Source organism: Convolutriloba macropyga, chromosome 9 (genome assembly GCF_964194025.1).
Source record: "Convolutriloba macropyga chromosome 9, txConMacr16.3, whole genome shotgun sequence".
Classification (NCBI taxonomy): domain Eukaryota; kingdom Metazoa; phylum Xenacoelomorpha; order Acoela; family Convolutidae; genus Convolutriloba; species Convolutriloba macropyga.
Window position 1 is genome coordinate 21,120,362 of NC_134476.1, and position 25,514 is coordinate 21,145,875.

Here is a 25,514-nt window from a genome sequence, read left to right on the forward strand (position 1 = left end):
CTTTGGGAAGCTCAACGGGTCTGATTTTCTCATCAGTTATTTCTAATTGCGTCTTAAGATCCTTAAGGTCGTCGCTAAAGTCTGTTTCCAATTCGTAGTTGTTGGTAAATTCTTGCTGTCGTTTGCGCTGTTCTGTTTTCTTTTGCTTTTCAGGGGTTTTGAAATTTTTGGACCTTGTTTTTCAATAATATGGAATATTTGATCCCAATTAGTGTCACTGTTCATTAGGTGGTTGAATGCAACGTTGTCAACTACAGAAAATTCTGGGTATTGTTTAATTTCAATTTATTCTAAAGTGAGTGCAGTAGGACGCTTTTGAATGACCACCTTGTTGTTTTGAGGATTGTTTAGCATTATTGGTAGTTCTTTTTCTTTTCTATAACACTGAACATTGTAAGTATAAATACTTTGAGCTTGCACTTCACTTACAATTACAAAGGAGGTTCTTTTTCTGAAAAATTCATTTGGTGGTCTAATTGATTTTACGCGAGTTGATTTTGGTGCTAATGGAAGCTGCTGATCAAGAGTTCGAATTTTGTAGGAACTAACATACGGATAGTTTTTGGTTTGGTATCTAGATAGTTTGACGGCTACTTCAGGGTAAGTTTTTAAGTCAATTTTTGGAGTGCTTATGTCAATGGATTTTACAGTGGATTCAAGAAAGTCCATTCCCAATAAGTTCCTCACCATTAACCGCTAAAGTATGATTTTTCGAAGCTTTGTGTTTTGCACAGTTCAATGTAAGTGTTGTAATTAATTATAGAGCTTGATGCTCCTGTGTCCAATAAAAACTTTCCAAACCGTTTTTTTATTTTTGTCTCCGACGGATTGATATAAATTAATATAAATATGTGAATAACTTGCTTTGCTATTAGTAGCGTTTATGAACGGAGACCTATCTAGTTGAAATACTCGTCGTTGTTGTTATCCTCGTTGTAATAGCCTCCGGGAGTTTCGCTGGTAAAGTGGACTCGAGGGCTTCGCCCATCACTGCTATCTCTTGAATGAGTAGCATTGCCTTGTCTAGTAGGTGTCCTATCACGGTCTTGGTCTCTACTCCTATCACGATATCGATTTTCTGAGCTAGGAGGAGCGTTCTCTGTCTATCCCTACTATTTTGTCTAATACTATCTCTACAGGAGTTGTTTCTAAAGTTACTTTGTCGTTCCTGTCACCGGCCATCGTTGGATGATGATCGGTAATTGTTTGAAGAGTTTGATAGGTACGGTGATCGATGTCGGTATTCTGACCTAGAGTTGTTTTGATATGATTGATTTTGGTTATAATTATTTCTGTCTGTCCCTAGAATTTTGGTTGTCATAATTGTTCGATCTGTAATTTTGTTGACCTGGCGGATGGCTCCGACTGCGTTTATAATTATCTGTGAACTTTTCTCGATGTTGAGGAGGGTTCCGATTTTCGTTTTTAAACTCTTTGTACTTAAAGCAATATGCTATTGTGTGACCTGAACGTTTGCAAAACTTGCAAAAGCTAGTCTGTTTTTGTTTTAAATCTGGGATTGTTATTGTTGTAGGTAGCGTTTATTTTGTGATCTTCCATGAGATTTGCAATTTCTGTGAGTTGGTTTTTAACCCTTCTATTTCTATTTTATTGTCAATACTACTCGAGGCGGTACCCGTGAATTCGCTGCCAACCTAAAAGCTCAAGTCTTTAGTAGCTACATGGTCCATTAATTGTTGCCATGTTGTAGCTGGATTTTCTATTAAAAACTGGTGTGCCTTTTGTTCAAGTGCAGGAGGTGTTAGTCCTCTTACAAAGTACTCCATACACTTAGCGGTGCGCTGGTCGTTGTTAAAATCAGGATCTAGCCATCCTTTTTCAACTGCGTTTGTTACTCGTTGAGTATAACTTTTTATCAACTCTTCTGGCTGTCTTTTAATACTCTCCACTTCAATCCTTTTTCTGTACCTATCTTTTGCATCAGTGAAACGAGTAATGAACTGATTTCTAACTTCGTTCCATGCTAATGCTGGTGCTAAGGTTTCAAACCATTGGGCTGCTGGCCCACGTAAAACCGAACCGAATAACGCTTTTTGTCTAGCGTCGTATGCTGCTTGCAAGTCAGCATCCGCCGGATCTCTTGTTCCTAGCTCTAATTCATTGACGCTGTAGCTCTTCTATTGAATCTAGAAAACGCAATGAGATTTCGACCGTTTTCCATTCTTCGTGATAGCGTTTTTGCAGTTTTTCATAAACCTAGAAGAGATGCTTCGCATTTGGTTAAATTGACTTTCTTAGCAATGGTCGAAGGGGATGACCTAATTTAGGATTAATGGGAATCAATTTGCTCAAGTGTACTGAGCCCAAGAATGATCTTAATTTTTTCATGGTTTTATTATAATGGTTTTATTATTGTGCTGTAATAAAAGTTGTAACCCAAGCACTCATTTTAGTGTTTTGCAAAATAACAATTGTTTCAAAATGATTCGATCCGTGTTCTCAAACAAATGTCTCAAGTTTTGTGGAAATTGTGAATTCCATCAGAAACTTGGGTCAATTGTCTAATCAGAGGTAGTTTTGATATAAATTTTCAATACTTACGGCAAGTACAACCCATGGAATTTAAAAAATTGGAACCCATGGTGCCGCAATATTATTTTCATTTATACATTTTTAATTTCTAAATTTATTGTTATCACTGATATTTTTATTGATATAATTATTCTTTTTGATTGATGTCTTCTGATATTTAATAAAATACTATAAATACTATTTTTGATAGTATAATTTTTGATATTGTTTTCTTTACTGTTACAACTAGTTTTATCAGTATTTTTTTTATTAGTACTGTTATAATAATCATAATCATAACAGCAGTATTGAAAAAAGTCAAAAATCTCATGGCAGTCAATCACAGTAGAGAAAATTATGGAAAAAAATCATCGAATCAGACAAGGATCTATCTAATCCCATTCACTGTTGAGAACACTCACGAGCCGTGCTTTTGCTCGTGATGAAGCTTATGTTTCAATTTGCAACAATGCAGTGAAACAAAACACTAGGTAAAATCAGTTAAGATATTCGTTTTGTGGAACAAGGTTATTTACATGTAAAACAAATCTGCTTCAATATGTTTAAGTTGAACAGTTTTGCCCAATTTTCTGGTCATGCATCCTGGCGTTAAAAGCCGATTTTTTGCAAGCTTCAATTTCCGCTATGAAGTTCCAGGCGAAAAAGCAATCATGTGAAAACCTCGTAGTGGGGAGATTTCTTTACTGATGTTCATCGCGAAAAATAAATTGAGCCCAAGGTGTAGTTTCCTTAGATAACCTTTGTCTTGTCAATCAGATTCGGGTTAACGTCGGCTCGCGGCTGAATTTTGATGACTCTTGCTCTAGATTCACTCTCATTTAGAAGTTCTTTGAAAGTAATTGGTTTATCGAAGATAATCAGAAAGTGTTCAGCTTTAATGTAGACAACAATTGAAGGTGAAACTGGTCTGTCACAGAAAGCCCCAAGATCGTTATTTCTTACTATTATTATTTTGAAGTGGAACCTCTTTGTGTTGAGATCATCGCTTCCTAAGTGAGCAGTTCTTCTACCACTCACACCATTTAAAACACTAAAACAATTCCTGACTTGTTTTTGTGATAAATGCTTAATTTTGCTTTGCCGTAATCACAATGACAATTTTCTGTGTATCTAAATAAATTGCAATACGATTTAGCTACTTAAAGCATTGGGCTTTTCATTAGGTTCTATAGCTAATGAGAGCTTTGCAACCGTAATTCAAACGGGCCCTCAAACCTAAAAACGGCTGCCCTCACTAAATTTGGAAATTGCATAATTAGGCAGAATTCTTACGACTAAGATTGGCTGTACCGATGTGCAACATGACGTGAAACGGTCCCTCAAACCTAAAAAAACAGCGGCTTTCGCTTAATATGGAAGATGCAAACCTATGAAGACTGTTTTTGACAAGATTAGCTGTACCGCTGCATAATTTTTTAGATGAAAAACTGTCACATTGTTCAGCAAAACCTACGATCCAGGCTCAAGTGTTAATGAAAATTTGGTCTACATAAAATCCTGGTTGATTACTTAACGCTCAAAGCCTTCCCGTTTGACTCTGACTAGATAGATACCGTTACTGCACTCTTAAAGAATCCACATTTTTATCTTATGTCCTCAACTCCAACAGTTTGCAGTTCACTGGGCAAGCCTCCTCTATAATAATAAGGAAAGATATCAACAAGGTCAGTGAAGAACTGTTTTAGCTTCTCACTCCTGAGATGACGAACCAGCGCTGTATGCTTCAAAGAGTCAGTGTTTCACAGTTTCGTTTTAAACAGATTAATGTTTCATCGCGGAAACAATTGGTCATCGCGGAAAATTAAATAGCCAAAGGTGGCGTAACCTTTATCTCGTCAGACAGAGCCAAGTTTAAACCGGCTCACGGTAGAATCTTGATGACTCTTGCTTTAGATTCACTCTCATTTAGTTCTTCGAAATGGATCAGTTTATCAGAGGTAATCAGCTTGAATTCCTTATATTCACTTTTTTCGCTTTTATTTCCTGGGCTACTGAAATTATATGCAGGTTGAAGCGAATGCTACCGCTAATGTAAGAAAAGGGAAAGCCATTTTAATCCTTAGATTGCTGTAAAATACACACCGAATTTGTCGATGCATGTCACAGATAAAAGCGAAAACTGAAAAACTGCCTTAGATCTGCTACAAAAAGCTGAATTCAAGAACAGCTCTATTTCAATCTTTACCTAGAAAACGGTTTGTGTGGTTTGCTCTTGCTGTTCCAAATGCCTAAGAGAGCAGGGGCATTGTGGACCGTTTTTGTCAGGCAGAATAAGAACGTCAACCCATATATGCCACAGAGAAATGGCTGAATTTTAAAAGGGCGATAACATCGATATTCATGTTTAGATATATTTTGTTTGTTTTAATGTTAGTTTTACGTAAAAAAAATTTGTTCATTAGGCCAAGCTTTTTCAAGGAGCGATTTATGATAAGGACTTTTAAAATTTAGGCAGAGATTGAACAAAAATATATTGTAAACCTTTCCTCAAATGCATCCTTGAAGAAAATGTATTTTGCTGTCAGACGCAAATTTGGAGCGGTAAAAGTGTCTCACTTCGTCATAAATGTGAGAAAAAAACGTAATAATTTGTCATCTTATCAGGCGAGTTACTGAAATTCTGGGCACGTTTCGAATAAACTTTGATCATAGAAGGTGCGTTTTAAATTTACTATTTTCCGACTATCTTTCCATAGATGAATTTTGTTGTGAATATGCTCTAAAATGGTCCAATCAAGAAGTTAGATTGTCTTTCAGTGTCCATTGACGTCAAAAATGAATTTTTCATCATTTTGGATCATATTTCTTTTGATCATTTAATCTTCTGAGAGAGTTTTCAAAAAGTTTGCAAGATATGACTTCAAGATTATTCAACTTTTGGAAAGTCATATGAACTACCTCTTTGTAATCATGCTCCTCAGTAATTGTCATGCTAGAAAAACCATGGTTTTTAGGAAAGCAAAATCGGGCTAGATTCTTGCAAGATTTTGAATCCGCTAGCATATCTATGATCCATGAAACCTTTCTTAATGTCACTACCGGACCTTTTAAACACTTCCCAGACCTAGAAATGGCCTTTTAATTTCTTAGGCAAGATTCAATTCTCGCAAGATCCGTGAGAGATTTGAATTCACTCATCACTAGGGTAAATGCAAATAATTTTGTGACGAAAATCTATCCTGTGTTTATATGCTGTAGTTTGTATCTATTATTTGTACAATCTGAGATCTTGTTCAGATCCTTTTTGACTCATAATCAATGTTCAAATTAATATCAAAATATTTTAGATTGCTTAGAATTTAATTTTGTAAATATTTTCATATTCTGGTACTTAATGCAGAGTTATGATTTTGTTATCGGGGAAACTAAAGAAAGATACGCCAGCTACTTGCAGAATTCTGTTTTGACATGCAAGTTTTGTCAGTATTCATATCTGCAGACTAGAGTTGCTTAAATTTGCTATCGTTAAAATTAAGCTATCTGAAAATTTTAATCAGATGGGCTTTTTAAGTGCCAGTAACAGTATCAAGTTTTAATATGAGGCCGTTTTTATTAATAATAGTAGTAATTTTGGATACTAGGATGCAAAGGATTGAATGAAATATTGGTAACCTTGAACCAATGACACCAGTATTTGGGCATGTTTGTTTACAACAAATTTGGAAGCGAACAAGATATATTTTAGAGAAATACTTATGGACTTCTCTATAATAATAGATCCAGGATTTGACTCTCTTCTTCTGGAAAATTTTCTGGATCTGATCTACCACGCAATAGAGCGAGACCAAGCTGGAAAAGTGATAGAACTCTTGAATGCGTTTATCAAACGTCGCCCCGAGTGGACATCGGATGACTTCCGCAAGTCTGGCAGCACTCCTTTAATTTGCGCATGTCAGCATGGGAACTTGGCGGTGGCGCAGTTTCTGATTGAGAGTCTGGGATTGCCTGTTGACCAGTGCGGAACTGTTCGATTCGAACATGAGGTTATTTTCTGTTTAATACTTCTCAACCAATGTTTGTTGCAATTATTTTAGTCATGTGGTGTTTATTGAAAATTTATTCGAAGCGGAATTTTGTATAAATTTGAGGGTGACAATATGCTTTGGGGGGCGCTTATGAGGGAATTGGTTGAGTTTTTAAAATGACGCACAAATTTGTCCTCGAAATACCAAAAGCATAATCGTAAGGGTCTGAATTCATCGTCAACTGTCCCTTTAAATGCCAATACCATATAACAAGTATAAACTGTTATCGGGTCTTCCGTTCGGCAATAATGCTCGCATATTGCAAAATCGCTTTTGCAGTCTAGTCATCCATTTCGCATGCATAATACCCGTATAATACTATTGTGCGTTTTAGGTAATCGAAGATGCGCCTCCCATTTGGGTCGCAAGCGCCGCTGGGCACATTGCAGTTGTAAAATATCTCCTTCAACATGGAGCTGATGTAAACGCTGTCACGTCAACGAATTCAACATCTCTACGTGCAGCTTGTTTTGATGGTCATATTGATATTGTTGAGTTCCTCATTCACAATGGAGCTGATATTGAAATTGCGAATCAACACAATCATACCTGTCTAATGATTGCATGTTACAAGAAACATTTTGAAATTGTCAAAGTGTTGGTCAAAAGTGGATCTCAGGTAAAAATTTTAAAGCATGGCTTCAAATTGCTCGTATTGAAATTCATCTGGAGCCCGATGTAAACGCGGGTATTTCGCGTGGCTCATTAATGATGAAATGCAAATTTACTTACGTAGGTTTTCAAGATCTCTGTATGCCTTGATTTGCCGTTAATCGCGTTTAAAGTTCAGGAAATTTTTGTTCTGTAAAATTTGTGAAAGGTAGTTTTACAGTAGCGACATAAAAATGTAGGTTTTCCAGTAGCGACATGAAAGTCAAATTTAGTAGACTAAAATAACAAGACGGCTTATTTGGTTTTGTGCGTTACACAGGATATTCCCGTATTCATATTTGCCACCTTACAATGCATAATACTACTGCTTTTGGTAGACTATCAAACAGGCATTAGTTTGACACATTATCCGTTTCAGCAGGATGTATGAAAAGTAATTTTGATAAAAATGCAACAATCCGTTAAAATCTCTCAATTTTTCTTTCGATATGTGCTCTATAACTGCGCTTCATTGTTTCATTCTGTCTGCTTTTCACGTTTGTCAGGCCGTGATCAGTTCTCAAAATGATTGCAATTGTTTCTCAAGATGCACTCTAGAACATATGAGACAAAAAGATTCCTTGTACGTAGTACCGCTGTATAGATGTTGTAAAAACCTATAAGAATCGACGTGAGACAGTTGCCAATTGATTTAACGTTTTGAAAAACAAAGCGAAGAGATTCTGATTATTATTGAGAAGCAGCATAACACAAGTTTTGGTTGCCTTAAATTGATCTCAGACAAAATCTGAAGGCTTTGTTACTCTTATTGGCTGAAATATTATCTCATTAGAATCGCAAATCAATTGAGGTTCAGGTTCAGCAAATAAAAATCAGAGCACTGAATTGTCCAATCTCCAGCAAAAAGTCAAATTGTATAGAAAGAGCGTACAGTGCTTTGTATTTTTTAACGTGTAGCAAGAGAACGAGAGTAGAATTTCGCTTCAGATTTGTTTATCGTTTTCGAGTGTTCTCACAGCACTTCTAAGAGAGGTATTCAAATCAAAATTGTCATCAATCGGACACAAAGCTATCAACAATATTTTTATTTTCAATAATCTTGAGATTTTAGGGGCTTGGCGCCTAGAGGTAGATTTCTTGTGCTAGAACAGTTTTTGCTGAGAAGTATGAAACGACTGAGAATGCAACGTTCTGCAATTGGAAAATTGTTTGCAGAGTTATTATTTTCTCCTGAAACCCTTGCAGTTTTTTTTTGTTTTCTCGATATTTTGTTGATTATTTTATTGTTTAAAAATTTTCAAAGGTCAAAAAGTGTCATATTTAATAATAATGAAAAGAATCCATTATTTACCGAAATGCTTGAAGTGCGATGAAGTTAGTACCCCTTAAACTTTTTGTTCCGACCCCACTTGTGGGGGGAGGAACTATATACTCAAATGGGTTTTTTTTGTTCCGTGAATTTTGGCCGACCGATATATTCATCGTAGATAAATGTGCGTGGTATCATTAAAAAGCTCGTCCAGCGTAAAATTCGAAACTAAAAAGATTTTTTTCTAATTTCGTTTTTTTTCGAGGAGTTATCGAGGTTTAAAGTTCGATGTGAACACTGGATATTTGGTTCACTTTTGTTCACTTTTACCGTAATTTTCGTTCGAATTAACGTTTTTTTTACGAAAAATTTAATTTAAAACTAGATTTCACGCCAAAAAGTAAATCAATTTTAGGTTTTTAATAGACGAAAAAAGATAATAAAGACTAGTTCTTGTCTTAGAGGGAAGTTTAATATAAAAAAAATCGAATTAGGTTTGGGAGCTTTTTTTTTTTAGAAAATTTTGCAATTTTTTTGTTCTTTCAAGTCACCTAGAGACTACTAGACACTTTTAATATCGAAGTTCCGTTAATGACAAACCTTTTTTACGATCAAATGAAGCCCAATGAACAAAAAATTTGTTTCGAAGGGCTCGCTCATGTTTTTTTTGGATTCGTATCTCAAATTTCGTAATTTCAAATGAAATTTTGATTTATTTTTTGAGGTTTTACTAAAGTTTCATAATCCTATGGCATTAACTTGTTGACTAAAGGTGCAATAGATTTGCTACTGAGCATTAAGTGAACCTATCTAGTGCTGTGAGTGGACAGCTAATGGCTGTTCAGACTTTGAAAATAAATTTTCGAAATTTTTTTTAAAATTAGTAAATCATAAACTTATTTTTGTAAACTGTAAGTTCGTCTAAGTAAAAACAGGATTGAACTCCTTAATATCACTACAACATAAGTTAATCTCATTGGCGGCTTTATCAATTAACTATTGGTTATACGTCTTCAATGCCACAAGATTTCAAATTTTTAAAAAAATTTTTTGGACATTTCGTTTTATTGGTTCATTTTGAAATCTTATCACGTCATCCTAATATTGATGGCTACATTTTACTTTAGTGAAGACGTCCAATGGATCATAGATAAAACTTTTTGAGAAAGAAATATGGTTTAAATGGCTTCAACACTTTCTTCTCCCATTTTTCTAAAGAAATTTTGGTTTTTGCCTCTATTTGTTGTTTTTTTTTCATAGTCATAAGACATATTGTGATGTCTTATTGATTACCTAGGCATGATAAACATCCTTGTATTCACATCGTGGCATAGCTGAGCGTATTCATTGAATTCCTATGAAAGCTTTTGAGTTTAATAGCTGTTAAGACTTTAAAAATACTTTTTTTTTAAATTTTTTTTGAACATAAATCAATCTTAAGTTTATTTTCGTGGATTGTGAGTCAATCTCGGTAATGACAGTTCCGCTTTTTTTCAGTTCCGCATCAGTTCCGCATCAACAACAATTTATCTAGTTCGCGGTGTTGTCTTCTAACTATTGGTTTTTTTGACTTCGGTGCACGAGTTTTCATAATTTTTTTTGGATTCTTTTTAGTAATTTTGGTTCTTTTTGAAATCGTATTACTTTATCCTAATATTGATAGCTCCCATTGGCTTAATGAAGACGTTCAATGGATCGTTGAAAAAGTTTTCAGAGAGAAAAGCTTATGGTTTAAATAGCTTCGACACTTTCTTCTCTCAATTTTCTACCGAACTTTTGGATTTTGCCTGTTTTTGTTGTTGTTTTCATAGTCAAAAATTTTGAATGACAAGCTTCCTAGTCGTCACATCATCTAGGCATAATTTAGCGTATTAAATTCCTTCCGTTGAAAGCTGTAGAATTTTATGACTTTGATACTATGGGTTTCCCCAAAAATTTCCTGGTTTTGATGTATTTTTCTTTGCCATACGACTTATTGTGATGAGTTATTGATGTCACCTGAATGAAACCTATGATTGCTATTTCATCGAGGCAGAATTTAGTGTGTTTAATTACCTCCGTTGAAAATAATTGAATTTAATGTCTTTGATACTAGGGCTTTTCTCAAAAACTTCGTGGATTTAATATCTTTGTTTATATTTGTTGTTTTCAAGTCATTTTGTAACAATAGAAACAATCAGCTTGCTGTTAAAAAATTAATTCAAAATAGAAGAGTGTATGCTGAAAATTTCATTCTCTAATGGCTTTGAAACTTTTCTCGCTTAATTTTTGAGAGTTTGCTGTTTTTGCTTTCTTTTTATTTTTAGGTAGCCGTAAAATTCTTATCGGTCTCATAAACCTGTAATGTTGCCTGTAATGTTGCCCATAAACCTGTTGTAAATAATTTTACCCGAAGCAGTCAGTTTAAAACCAATAGTCTAAAAAATTATGATATTATACATCTTCAAAGATTTTTCAAACTTTTCAGTTTTTTTTTGTTCTTTTCGTCAACTTATTCTCGTCATTGAGAAGTCCACTCCAATTCCTTGAATTTCAAAAAACAACTTGTCCACTAATATTATGTCGTAACTGATGTTTTGTTTGGTAGACATTATGAGTTTTCATGAAAAAATATTGTGACTGGTGTATTTGTGTTTCTTTTTTCTCTTCTTTTAGCTTATTCAGGTAATAACAGATCCCAATGATTTTCAAATGTGGCCCAAATGAACGAACTTCTTTTCTCTTTCAGTATAATTTTAGCTGAATGAGTATAAATGTAAACTGAAATAAAAATAAATAAAATTCAGATCATAGCTAATGATTTTAATGGCTTCAATAATTTATGTTATTGTTCGTAATTTTGTGAGATTTTCTGCGTCTTTGTGTAAATTGTTTGTTTTTTTGAGATTTTCTGCGTATTTAGTTTATTCCTATGGTTTAGTCTCAGCAAAGACAGGTCCCATTAGTTTCATATTGACTTTTTAGTAAATTTATCAAGAATTATTTTGTTAAAAAGCTAAAGATTTTTTTAGACTTTCGAAATTATTTGGTTTAAGAAATGTTGATTGATCTTTGACTCTAACCTCATTTTTTTTCTCTTTGTCAACTTTTTACCTAATCTCATTATGAAAAACATACATCTGCTGTATAGTTAGCAAAAACTAATTTTGTGGAGTTAAGGTTTTATCTGATTGCATTTTGACGTTGTTACTAGGTGCTTTATAAAATTATATATTTGGTTTCTGCCGTGAAAATTTTGTTTTTGCATAATTTGTTGTTTGCTGTTTTTTCTCGTAGTATTTTTATTGGTAGATCTCGTGAGCGCTGTAATGAGAAATGGCATTATGTAATTCAATTTGTAGTTAGGTTTTGTAGCATTTTTTTAAAATTCAAACATCAATTTTTGTTATCTCTTCATTTGGTTGACAATTTAGTGAAAAATGTAGATGAGCTCGGGTCGGAACATCATGTGCGAACGCACATTAACGAGCCGCCTTGTCCTTATAAAGACTTTTTTTGCGTAAATTTCTAGTGCCAAAGAGCTTTCAAATGATGGAAGATAACTGCAAATTGCCTGAAAGAAAGCTGGAAATAAACTGCTTAAACCCTTGTGTAAAGAAAATGCCGGGAAGGAAGACAAAAATTGGCTAATCAAAGAAATCAAAATCTTAGTTTTACACCAACTTTAAATGACGCTAATGTCTCAGTTTAAATAGCCTTATAATTGTCTAAATTGTGTAACCTCTACGGAATTTTTACTGTTTTTATTTTTAAGATATAAGATTTGGGAAGTCATTTTCGTAAGTGATTTAAGTCTTATATTATCCAAACTTTTTTCTTGCAATTGACCTTAAAGCTCATGCCAACATAATAACAAATGACGTCACTCAAACAAAAGCAGCTTTGGAATGTTATAAGTTAGCGAAAAAGGTTGGTTTTTCGGCGCGTGATCAATTGGTCTTAGCAGATTTAGGAAAACGATGAATTAAGAATTCTAGCCGGACGATTTCCGGAAATGAAAGCGAGACAATTGGCAGAATATCGGCACCATAATTGTCGCAAAATATTCAATCACGCACTGTCAGTGCACGAACAGTCTGTCTCAAAGATAAAATCAGAGAACATTTTTGAAAGAAAGAGATTCTATTAAACAGATTAAAGGAATACCCATACTTTCACTAGGACATTAAAAATCTAGGAACACAGCAAAAGAATCACGTGTACCAATACATGTTAAACGGACTCATCTGTTCTTTTTCATCACAACACTTCCGTTTAAACGTTGAAGTGCGACATGCTCCAACCCAATCGCAAAAAGTTAAACTATAATAGTTCCTTAGGCACAAAAACAAATGAGTTAATAGAAACAATCCCCCCCGTTGAATAGGCCAAAAAATTAAGGAAACTTGATAGAAAGCTTGTAGTTTTTGTCAAAAGGATTGCTTTTTAAATTCTGGACGCTTTTGCAAGCAAAGCGATTCCAACTTGGTTAAAATCAACTGAACTATACATAATGACACCTCTACATGTTACTTCGACTAGGCAAATTTACGTAAATACTTTTCACATGTGGCGTTGACTATTACGTCCCGTTGATTTGCCACCTCACCAATTAAAAACCGAAACAGAAGTACATCATTACTGTTTTTCGGCTCGCGTATTAAAACCACGATGAGACCAATACCAGCCATACTATCGCTTCGCCGCTTTTAAAATGTCTGCAAAGTGATCACAAAAAGCAAAATATTTTTTGTTAATGTCTTACAATTACCTCAAAATTGGACAAAAGGGCTTACCAAAATTTTTTGCCAAAAGTTTACGACATGGAGACGAGGATAGTCCAGATATTTTCACTCTAGATTTGAACGTTGGGGTGTGTTAGCTTTGATGCAATAGTGAGACGCGTACTCGTTCACCATTCTATCGTCAATGGTTTTTAGTATTTCCAACAAATGCCGTGTTTAGCATTTTGATGATAGTTTCACTGGCCACACAAATCCACACGTTCATTCCGCGAATTTCACTTTAATTGTTCCGACCCACTTCATTGGGTGGAGGAATTATATACTCAAGTGGCCTTTTTTGTTCAGTCATTTTGGCCGATCGATATAATCATCTTAGAGAATTGTGAGTGGTATCATTACAAAGCCCGTCCAGCGTAGAATATGAAATTAAAAAGTTTTTTTTATTTTTCCTTTTTTACAGGGAGTTGTGAGTAGTAGACGAAATTGCGTTGGTTTTATTCACATTTTCGGTATTTTTGATCCTATTTTAGTCAATTTTGCTAAAATATACTAAAAGTGTTTATGGTCGCGTTATTGATATTTTGTTTAAAGACAGAGAAGGGTTGCTGAAATGTTCGATTTGGTTTGGGTTTTTTATGCTAAATTCAAAATTCAGACTTCGTCAAAAATGGAAACAATTATGCTTTTTTAGCCCACTCTTTAAATTTGCTGGAAGTAGACTTTAAACTGCGGTCACTTTCTTTGTAACATGAAAAAGAAAGCTCTTTGTGCTTCCGTTGGTTTCAAGAGTCCTCTGGAATTATCATTTTGTCAGTTTTTCGCAAATATTTTTCCAATATATTTGCGAAAATATAATTTCAAAATATTTTTGCATTTAGGTTTTTATATAAATTACTGTCAAGAATTTCAAAGCTAGGGCTCTTTTAATGACAGATGCTTTTTTCAAGAAATGAGGTCCAGCGACCATATTTTATAGTTTCAGAGTTATGCTCATGATTTTTATGGCTCTGATCTATTGTTCTCTTAAATTCTGTTGGTCTTTTTATGTATTGCTTTCACTTGTTATACTATTTGTTGTCCAGTGACTTAGTCTCCCTAATCAAAGATCCAATTGGCTTTTTAAGAGGTTTAAGTAAACCTTGACAATGCTTTTAATTGTTATCTAATGTCTCTTATGACTTTGATTATATTTTTAATAAAATGTTGGTGAATTTTTGAACTTTGCCACTGTTTTCTCTTTTTTCTCTAGTTCTGGCGTAGTCTCAGTGAAAACATTTGGAAATCTATTTACTGTGAGTTATAATTAACTGTCTGTAACGGTTTAAATTTTAACTAATGGGTTCTTGGTTTTAATAATACGGGTTTTCTTTTTTTTTAGATTAATTGCACATTTTCTAAGTTCATTTTGTTTCCTTGTCGAATTATCAAACTATTAACAGTTCCAGTTGAAGAATTCATAGCTGGCAAAATGCACATCCTCGAAAAGAGGCGTATTTGATTATGATAAATATTTTTGTTTAACAATTTATGCTTTTGGGCTGAGACACGATTCTCTCGCAAAACTTAGGAAATTTTGTTATTTTTGCCTGTTTGTTTTTAATTTTGTTATTGTACGACATTTACCTGATAGTTTTCAATTGCTTCACTGAGACGTGTAACTGAAACTTTTTATAGATTTCAGTTAGCTATGGGTTTTAATGGTGTTCAAATTAACTTTTAACAAAAAGCGATTTTTTTCAAATGTCTCCTTGCTTTCATTTTCGTCAGCATGTAACTCAACCTCATTAGTAAGAAGCCTCAACCGCTTTTGTTAATTCTAACGTTTTTTTCACGGTTGGTTCTTTGTTTTGACTGATGGCTTTGACCATTTAGTTTCATGAAAAATATTCCACATTTCTATACTGTTCAATTTTTGATTTATGACTATTGAAAAATAATTCAAACAAATTTTTGGATTTTTGAGCGGCCCGATTTTTTTAAATCGTTTTTCGGTCGCTTTGTAGCGTAGTCTCTGTAAAGACAGGTCACCGCCCGTTTCCAGTGAGCTATAATTAAATCTCTAACAGTTTTAGTTTCAACTTTTTTTTGCTAGGCTTTTGTTACTAAGAGATTTCATAAAATGTTTGAGATTTTTATGTATTTGTATTTTTTAAATTTTTTATAAAAAAATATTTAATGGTAGTTCACATTGGCTTTGAAATATTGATCTATTGAAAATCGTTAATGCTCTTAGCTATAAGTTTATGGTTTTAACGGCTTCACTGCCATTTTCGCGGAAAATTTTATTGAACATTTTAATTTTGACGCTATTTGTCCTTTTTTGTAGTCGTATGACGCACACTGGATAATGACATGTCTCAATAGCTTCCTATTGAAATATATTTGAACACGTATTTGAACAAAATATAATTTGAAAACCTATTTTTGAACTGGCACCTTTTTGCTCTTTTTTGTCGTCTTGTTACCCAGTCTCATTGAGGACAGGTTCCTTATCTTTTCTGATGAAGTTAAGACTAATTTATTTTTTTAAGGTTTTATCTGATGCGAGCTTGATTTTTTTAAATATAGACATCGAGTTTTGGTCAAAATTAATGTCTGTTATTTGATTTTGAACTGCTCTTGAACGAAAAGCATAGCAATTATTATAAACGTGTGTGTCTTTTTTATGCAAAATTTTTTCTTGACGGTTTCGACTTTTCGAGTGACTTTTGCGCCCTTGACTTTTTGTTTGCCTTTCGCGTGATCTTAAATTCTGTTTCAATCACAATTTCGAGCAGCTGAACTCAATTGGCGGCAATTTAATACTAAAAGTCAAATGAAAAGTGCGCCGAAACTGGTGCCATTTTTTACTTTAAATCTTAATAGTGGTATATGTTAACCGCTAATGCGGTTATTGGAAGCCCACTATTGAACTTCGTAGTCCCATTTAGACTCCACCTACCCCCTCCCCCCGACTGAAGCAGGCTGCAATTGATTAGAGCTCCCACTAGTCGTTCGAGAGCAATTCGTCCGACGTTTAGTCGGTTATGCTTATTATTGTCTCTTTAGTTGTCCTTTTAACACCAAGTTTCATCGGCCCTCTATCGTGGCATTATTGTATTCCATTAGTGGTTTATTGAACGATATTTACGTTTTTGAAAGCTTTCTATCTCTTCATCCTTTGGTAGCCAATTTAGACAAGAATGTGGATGAGCGGAGTCGGAACATTATGTGCGTACGCACATTATCGAGCCTCCGTGTTCAATAGAAAGTGTTATCCTTAGTATTAAAATAAATTTGTCATGGCTTTCACTTGTGACATATCAGAAGCCCTCTTGCTTTTGGATGGTATCTGTTGCTCAATGGATGTAAAAACCCTCCGTTTTTTCAAATTGAGATTTACCCTAGCGGAGTTTTTCTTTTTTGGAATAAATCTTTATCAAATAGGTCACCGGGATAAGTGAGATTTGCTTTCCATTTACCTTGGCAGTTCCATCAACTTGGCGTCTTTCATAATTTTTGACAATGGTTTTCATCAGTCTCGGGCTCTTTATTCATTGATGGCTCTTTTTGGCTGCTGCATTTTTGATCTCGTTATCTTTCACTAAAGAATTTTTGATCGGCTACTTTGGTATTTACACATCAAGTTTTAAGTTAGCATGCTAGCAAATTTCTGAAAGGAGTCGTCTAGATTCCTGCTTTTATATTCTGTTGATTTTGTTTATCATACAATGAAAGTTGCAGCTGGTATTGTTTTTGGACATTTTTCAAAATATCAAGAACATGATATTAGTTCCAATTTTGCCTGCACTGTTGCGCTTTCTAATGAGAACCTATAGTAATGTACTTAAAAAAATCAGCTTAGATAGCGAATTTTGGTCTGCGATTGCATTTTTCGGAGGTTTTTATGACGTTTCCAAAGTAGAAGGCCATTGTGGATTTTTGTTTGCGTCGTTTTGCGTGTGAATTCCTCTAATTATGACTTTACCTTAGTAAAAAAAATAGAGCTCTATTTGAAAGTCGTTCATATCAACTGCTGACATCGATCAAAATTTAATTTGTCACCCATGATATTTGACCTCGGAAGATTTTTACCGGGTCGGGTGGTCGTTGAATGCATTAAGTTCTATATAACTTAAAATGTTACATAATCGAGTTTTCTACACGTAATAGTGTCAACGTGTTCTTAAATCTAATTGGCCGACTCATCTATTGTCCTGGCACACGATCAGTTGAGCTTTTTTTAAATCAACCATCTACCATTCTCAATTAATAATTATTAGTGAATTATTAGTTTTTCAATTATCAAGTTTTCTTTTGGATAGATCAATGATATGAAATATTTGTTCCCTGTTGACATGGGAGATGTTTTGGAGATAAACAAAAGCTTTCTATCAAAAAAATATTTGAAATGACAAGTTGTGTCAAATCGTTGATATTTTTCTTTACAGGTCAACAGACGCAGCAGGAAAGGCAATACAGCATTACACGACTGTGCTGAGGGTGGATGCGTGGAAATAATGAAGTTTTTACTGGACAACGGAGCCACTTTTCAGAAAGTAAGTTGAAGATTATTGCCATTCATTTTCTGCATGACAGACCGATCCAGTTTCAAAGGTGCTATGCGCGTTTCCACTCGAGTTGACATGAGAATTGTGAAGCCCATTTTTTAAATAGGCATTTTATATGAATATGCGGTATTATAATTTCTAGGATGAATACGGTGTTTCGCCCCTGATGGCAGCTGCTATCTCTGCGCATACATCTGTGGTCAGATTCATCATGGACACTTATATCTGCCCAATCACAGACGAGACCAATGTGGCACAGGAGGTCGATAGAGGTACAGCAAAGACTATTCATAATTAAAATAATTATTGTTCCAGAGTTTCCTTAGAAATGGCGCAATATTATTCGAGGCTTACGTTTTTGTCCATAACCCACGCATCCTAGGTAAATTAAAGTGGTACTATAAGAAAGCTCTTGAAACGCAGATTTCAACCACATAATTATTTTAGCAAATTGGTTTCTATAATACCAATAAGTTTCTTACTGATACCGAAAATACTGCTTCTGAGGAAGAGAAAAGGGTTATATTATAACTTTTACGAATTTTCTCTTCTTTTCATGGTAATTTTCCATATACACATTCAATTTTCAATAGTCGCCTTTATCTTCCTAGTCGTAAAATTTTGCGAGCTATTTTACAATTCGAAGATTTTGACTTCTATTGTCTTTTCATGGTGACAATCTGTTCACAATTTTTTGGTCTGTATAGTGTCGATTCGAAGTCAAACTGGAGTAATAATTGCAGTCACGAAGAGTAGTAAAGAGAGTAAATAACGAGTACTTTGCAAGGCATGAAATTAAATCTTTTATGTATGAACAAAATTTCCGTGTCTGAGAGAAGAATATCTATGTAAGGCATTTTCATTTGTTGTGTTCTTCCTGGTTCTTTGCACGAATGATTTTAAATGTGATACAATTGTTCAAATAGTGCTTGATAGCAATTGTTTAGGCACCTCAAAAGGCTGCTGTTTTGAGTCTTTTGGTGATTTTGCCGTTTTGTAGTGGTTTGTCTTTCTGGCACGTAGTCTCTTTAATAACAAGTCTCTCTGGCTCTCTAAAGAAATAAGAAAGCTTGCTCAACGTTCCAAGGTAAAGCTAACGGTTTTCATGAATTTGACTAAAATTGTTTTCAAAAAACTTTTGAATAACTTTTGGATAAATGCTTTTGGCTGTTTTTGTAGTTAAGTTTGTTTTTCTGGTTCTATCAGTTAGTATCACTGTTAACAGGTCTCATTGTCTCCCTATTCAGTCAGCTTCTTAGTACTTCTTTTGTTTCTAATCATATCTAACCGTTTTCACGTCTTTGGCGCCTGATTTTTGAGTTTCTTCAAATTTTTCCTGCCTTCTCAGTTCTTTAAATTAATTTCTCTCTTAGCCTCAGTAATGACCGGTATTGTTGTCTGTTTCTTGTGATAATGTTAGGATTACCCAAGAATTTATTTCCAACTGTAACGGTCCCAACCACTTTGACTTTTTCTGTGTTAGATTTTTGGGTTTTGCCTATTTTGTTGTTCCGCCACGAAGTATCCTTTGTAGTAGCATAGTTTGCGTAATATTTTGACTTCGGATCTAACGGTGATAGTAGCTTTAGCACCACCTGTTTTTTAACAAATGTACATAAAATTTTGGGTTTGTTTGCTTTTGTAGTCGTTTGTTGTTCTGTCGCATCATATTGTTAATGACAGTTCTCGCCGGCTTTATTTATGTCAACTTATTTTTATTCTTTAAGCGGCATCTTATTGGTTTTTTTTCGATTTTGACGCAACGTATGTCTGAAAAATAAGTACATGAGTGTAACAATTTTTTATCTGACAATTTAGCCGTCTATGACATTACTTTTTTTATTGACATCTGGTTTACCATATAATTAGAGCCCTACTTTGCTCTCTTATGCTATTCTAATTTCTAGCGGATTCTGACATTGCCTGGGCAGCATTTGTTTTAAAAATTTATTGTGAGTTTGTTTTTGTAGCCTGCATTTTCTCGTACTTTCGTTACGTGGTGCCTTATTTCTTTCCATAAAAATGAACTGCTCCTCTCAATGTCTTTGTTCAAAATTTTTTTGAGAAATGTTGGTAAAGACTGATAGTTCTGACAACTATCTTGTTCCCTATCGCCTTAGTTTTATGCGAAATTCTTTTGTTCCTAATCATATATAACAGTTTTCGTGGCTTTGGCGCCTCATGTTTTAAAGTTTGAGTGATTCTTCAAATCTTGCCCGTTTTATCAGTTCCTTCTGTAGCTCTCTCGCTTAGACTAAGTAATGAGCGGTAGCATTGACTGCTCAATAAGATATTGTCAGCATTGTCTAAAGATCTATTTTCAACTGTAACGGTCCCAACCACTTGACTTCTCCCTGTGTTAAAGATGATACTTTATTTTGGGTTTTGCCGTTTTTGTTGTTTCGCCACGAAGTATCCTTAGTAGTAGCATAGTTTTTGTAATAAATTGAGTTCAGGTCTAACGTTGATAGCCTGCATTTGCTCTTACTTTTGTTAAGTGGTCCCTAATTTGTTGGCATAAAAGTGGAATGCTCCTCTCAATGTATTTGTTGATATTTGTTTTGTGAAGCGTTGGTAAAAACTGATAGTTCAGACAAATATTTTGCACCTTGTCTCATTAGTTTCATGCGAAACGGGGATTTGCCGTCTAAAATTCCATGGTTTTAAAATCTTTTATTGTGACGTTTTTGATTTGATGACTTTGACTTGGCATTTTTTCAGATATCTAGGATAAAAATTTTATCAACATTTTCTTAGATTATTGTTGTCGTTTGAAGAGTTTTCGTTTGTGTTGGCATATGTTTTCATTGCAATCAAAAGCTGCCTTTCTAAGAACTCTGATAGTCACTTTTTTTGTTTGATCTTTTGATTCTTTGATAACTAATTCAGCACTTTTCCTGCTGTTTTTAACTTCATGATACAAAGAATATTTTTTGTTTTATCTAGTTTTGCCGTTATATGTTTCCTTATTTTTGTATTAGTTCTTGCTGCTCAAAGTGCTTTCAAACATCATTTGCACCGCAAACCAAGTTGAAATTAACAGACGTAACCTTGAAAAATTGAATGAAAACTATCGCTCATTCCGCTTGCCTGAAAATTAAAAGGTTGAGCATCAAAAAAACCTGGATTTCAATTGGATTAAATGGTTAATTATTTCTTGTCTCTATACCATGGGAGAAAAACTGTTTTAAAAAATGTTTGACGTTTCTACATTGACTTATTTTTCGCCTTCAATGCATTGGGGGAATTGAAAGCGTCATTTTGTGATCCGGCATCTGGAGTTGATCGTGGTATCGCGTCATCAGGGATAATGTTGGAGCATTCCGTGCAACGCACATTAGTAGGCGAGGGCCCTCTTGTTCAGATCTAGTTTCACTCCAATTATTGATACATCTGTTTTACAACAGTTAAACTGAAGGTCTGTGCGTAAATCCGGTTTAAAATTGTGTATTCCTCAGGCGAAGGAGAGATTCGATTTTTAAAAATTTGATCTTATTCTCTTTATGAGAATTCTTGTCCGGATTCCGCTCTTTGTGGAGATAGTTTAAAATTTTTCTACACTCAAATTGACGAGTAAAATAATGTTACAGTAGAGGATATAAGAGGTGCTTATAATTAATTATCTTCAGTATTTTGTTTTAGGAGCAAGTTATGCAAGTTAGTTTATTATGTTCAGAATATAAACTTTTAATTCTCAATCAGACGCCCAAATTAGTCAGCGCTTTTGATCGCCTCTTTTGATAAATTTACAGAGTCTATTTTTGCAGGTAGCAGAGTTTCTCCCAACGAGCAAATAGATGTTCTTGAGATGCTCGGCTGCTCTATGATTGACAAAAAGCAAGACCTAACAGAAGGACTCAAATGGTGGAAACGGGCAAGTGAAATGAGGGTTCTCTATCACTCTGTGGGTCTAGTAGAAGCGTTCAAAAAGGTGGCCAGTCCAGTTCCAGAGATGAGTAATATTATTGAGTACCAGACAGTTGACGATGTTGAGGTGATGCAAGCAGAGTTCACTCCAGATTACATCCGAATGCAGAGTCTTCTGGTCAGGCAAAGATTGCTTGGGTTTAAGCATCCGGATACTACATATTACATTAGGTATAAAAATTGTAGATATCAATATGCGCACTTATGAACCGACATTTCGTGAATTGAGGTTTGATTGCATCTGAATCGTTGTAATGAGATTTAACTTGACTTGAAGGCTCCAGTCAAAACAAATCAACAATGATCAAAGAACAAATTGAAATATAATAACACGCGTTATAAGCTGTATGTTCAGCCGCCTAGATGATCTTTTCCTATCCCAAAAATTTCCCTAATCGCTTAGAAGATTTTTCCTTATTCAAAAAACGTAACAGCAAGGCATATATGAGAAAACTAATTGTAGCCGATTTGAATGTTTTTATATATATTTTTGTCAATTTATTAGAATTTGAATGGACAAGTCATAGCAAAGCTCGTTGGAAAAGTAGGAAGCGAAAGATATTTGAATTCCTGGTCTCAGTTTTGATGTTATTTTGTGTTGAAGGTATCGTGGTGCTGTATTAGCGGATGCTGGAGATTACAACCGATGTTTGAAACTATGGAGATATGTATTGCGCAACTTAGTTGAAAACTTGGACGCTCTCTGCTGCAACATTCTCTTATGTGCTATTCAGTCCTACGTCGAATTATTCGGGTTTCTCTTTCACACACAGAATAACGAAACGTTTCGTCACATTCACCCCGGCGTGGAAACGAACTTGGTCGAAATTGAGGATGTTCTTTCGGTTTTGAAAGCATGTATCGCATTGTATAAATTCCACAAAGCAGCCGCGATTAAAAATCCTGCAGATCATTTTATATCATTTCAAAACAAAACTGATCTAACGTGCATGAAGCTGATTTGCAAACTTATCGTTTTCTTTTCACTTGTGAGAGAAGACGAGTTAAAACCGAAAAAGAAATCAACAGATGAGGAACAATCAATAATTTGCAAGAAAATGGAAGATTATTCGGAAGAAATAGAATTCCTTTTGGCGGAAGTTGTTGCTAGTAATATACAAGACACGGAGGGTAATACATTGTTGCATGTTATTATGAGCTCAGAGTGTTGCGGGGTTGAACGGCACAGAATTACAGAATACCCTCATTTGCCCGCTATTAATATTTTACTTCGCGTTTACAAAACAATACTGTGCGATGTTGATTTGACTAACAACAAGCGATTCACCGCGTTAGAACTGTTTTTCAAAAATCTTACGAAAAACGCTGAGATTGAAAAAGTGGGAAATGTTCTGAAATTGTTTGAGAGCTATGGATCGCATATTGATTTCAACGCGGATTACAGACCCGATTTTTGTCCGCTTTTTGTTTATAACGAAAGAGCATCAAAACATAATATGGCCATGTTTACTAAAAGACTGGAAGCTATTCAGAACGAAACCCGAGCTCAAAACAACGGAACTGGTGCTGACAATTCGGAAAATCAAAGTTCTATGTCGTCAAATCCTGAAAACTTTCCAATGTTTCCCTTGAAAGTTCAGTCCCTACAGTGTTTGTCAGCTATCGCTGTATTGGAGAATGAGTGTGACTTTTCGTCGTTATGCGAGCACCTTAAAAAGTTTGTAAAGAAACATTAGTTAATCATTTACGCTCGATAAAACTACGCTCGTTAATAAGTTTAGAGTAAATATAATTTAGTCCAAATTGGATGATACCTGTGCTTCTAATTCTGAATATTTAGGTAGAATTAATTATTTTTATGTAATTTTCTTTGCATCAAAGCGCTATTCAGACGAACATCATGCTTAAATTGCGACAAACGGTGTGTAATTGACCAAATGAGATGAAGCCTTCATGGGTTGAGGAAAGGCTTAGATAGATAGCTCTCAGAGATTGCGTACTCGCTGAACAATTATGCAGAAATCTAAAACTGTTTTGAGGAGACAATTTCAATGTGCGAAGGGCGGTTCTTGGTCTTAAAAGTTTGACCCCCAAAATTAACCCAACCCCCACAACCCGGCCAGTGAACCCTCCTCCAACCTGACGATTTGGTCCTCCTCTCGTCTAGCTCTCCCACAACCCTACCCCCTCCCGCCATCGCTTGACCCCCTCCCCCTTCACTTGTCCCCCTCACTCCGCTCACACGTCCCCTAATGCTAGCGTCCCTAAGCCCCAATTGGCTTCTACCTAAGCCAACCGATAGCCGGTCGTTTGAGAGCAATTCGCGCGACGTTAGTCGGTTATGTTTATAACTATTTCTTGTAACAACTAAATTGAGTATCCGTGTGATTTCTGTGATTTAAACCCGTTGTTTTGCTGAAATTAATTTTTTTCAGATAGAAATTGTAGTTTGGATTCTTCAACAGTTTTCTATCGGCTTTTTACAAAAAGGAGGTAAAGACCTCGAAAATGGCATTTTTTGAAGTCGAGAATGTATATCACATTCTGTGATTCCTTAGATTCCCTCTTTTTTTAGATTTCAACGGTTAATCCAAAGCATTTAAATTTTTGTTCCTTTTTTGAACCTTAGAAAAGCGAATTTTTCAATTTAGTTGTAAAGTGAACCAAGTTTCTGCAGTTCTGTTTTCTACTCATCAAATTATTCCCTATTTTTTTGTCTCCTCTCATTTCATGCTGTTATGAAAAATCATAGCTTTGTATAGTAGACTGCATCAGTTCCTCTGCAAAGAACAGCCATTGTCAATCCCCGTGTTGTGGGTTGATGACAGTTACATCTGTGCTGTGTTCTTGAATTAACAGATATTTTAAGCTTCGCATTTGTGTAACTGCTCAAAGTTTCTTGACATAAATTTCTTACTTGCACTATCCTAACCCACTTAAGTTTTGCAGTTCTAAACCTTACCCTATTGATATTGAAGTCGTGAACACTGCAAATAAATATAAAAATCGAGACCAGTTTGTTTGAAAATTTGTTTCAATTCTTTCTGCCTCTAACGGCTCATAAAACATTTAAGATGCTTTGCAGTTTCTTGGTTTGAGCTAGTAGCGACTGAACATTGACATTCAAAATATTAAAAAAATTAAAATTTTCATCCTGTTGATACTTCATATGTTGATTTCCTCCTTGATGTTTTCAAGCAATTCCTTTGACCTTTTATTCATTTATGCTTCATAGGCTCGAGTGATGCTATGCGTACGAACAGTCAATTCCAACATGTGCTTTGCCAAAAAGTAGGGATAAATATGGTTGAGAGAAAAACGACGCTTATTATCAGCCTTCTTTCCCAAATAGCGGGGAAGGCAGAATCTGTATAAAAATATTTCTGTATAAAAATCTGTATACAAAATATTTCATTCAGAGTCCTTAAAAACTCACTAGTCATTATAAATTGCTCTTGAACAAGGTGAAAAGCAATTTTTGTAGTCGTACGTCTCTTTTGTGTGCAAAATTTTATATGCTTGATTATATTGCGATTATGTTTTATAATGTTTTTTTTCACACACGAGTCATTTGATTTTCGGCCTTCCGAAATGGGCTAAGCTGGTAAGGTTAACAATGGTTTAGGTAAAACTGTTGAACCATAGTAAAAAAAAATAAGGAAGAGCTAAAATAGTTTTTGTTCAGAAACTATTCTGAGAGGGACCGGGATTATAGGAACGAAACTTTTTCTCTAAGTGAGAAGAATTTTTTATGTGACAATTTCAAAGCAATTGATTTGTTAATTAGTTTGGCAATTTACCTTTGTGACATTGAATTGATTCAAAATCGGGAGTTTTCAGGCTTTGTCTTCTA

General features: G+C 34.7%; 1 protein-coding gene across 1 annotated transcript; it reads left to right on the plus strand.

Moving 5' to 3' along the window:
* Nucleotides 1-6,226: 6,226 nt before the first annotated feature.
* LOC142345663 (protein fem-1 homolog C-like) lies at nt 6,227-23,525 on the plus strand. The gene is made up of 6 exons (XM_075397867.1): nt 6,227-6,536; nt 6,913-7,197; nt 17,654-17,761; nt 17,916-18,045; nt 21,541-21,871; nt 22,305-23,525. Exons 1-6 carry the CDS (start codon nt 6,249-6,251, stop codon nt 23,395-23,397), a joined length of 2,235 nt encoding a protein of 744 aa, XP_075253982.1. The 5' UTR covers nt 6,227-6,248; the 3' UTR covers nt 23,398-23,525.
* The last annotated feature ends 1,989 nt before the right edge of the window (nt 23,526-25,514 follow it).

What these genes read in the sequence shown, in the direction of transcription:
- LOC142345663 (XM_075397867.1), top strand. Translation starts at nt 6,249, where the DNA reads ATGGACTTCTCTATAATAATAGATCCAGGATTTGACTCTCTTCTTCTG. An exon ending in GGCACAGGAGGTCGATAGAG is followed by an intron (nt 18,046 to 21,540) that starts GTACAGCAAAGA and finishes CTATTTTTGCAG; the next exon opens with GTAGCAGAGTTTCTCCCAAC. An exon ending in GATACTACATATTACATTAG is followed by an intron (nt 21,872 to 22,304) that starts GTATAAAAATTG and finishes TTTGTGTTGAAG; the next exon opens with GTATCGTGGTGCTGTATTAG.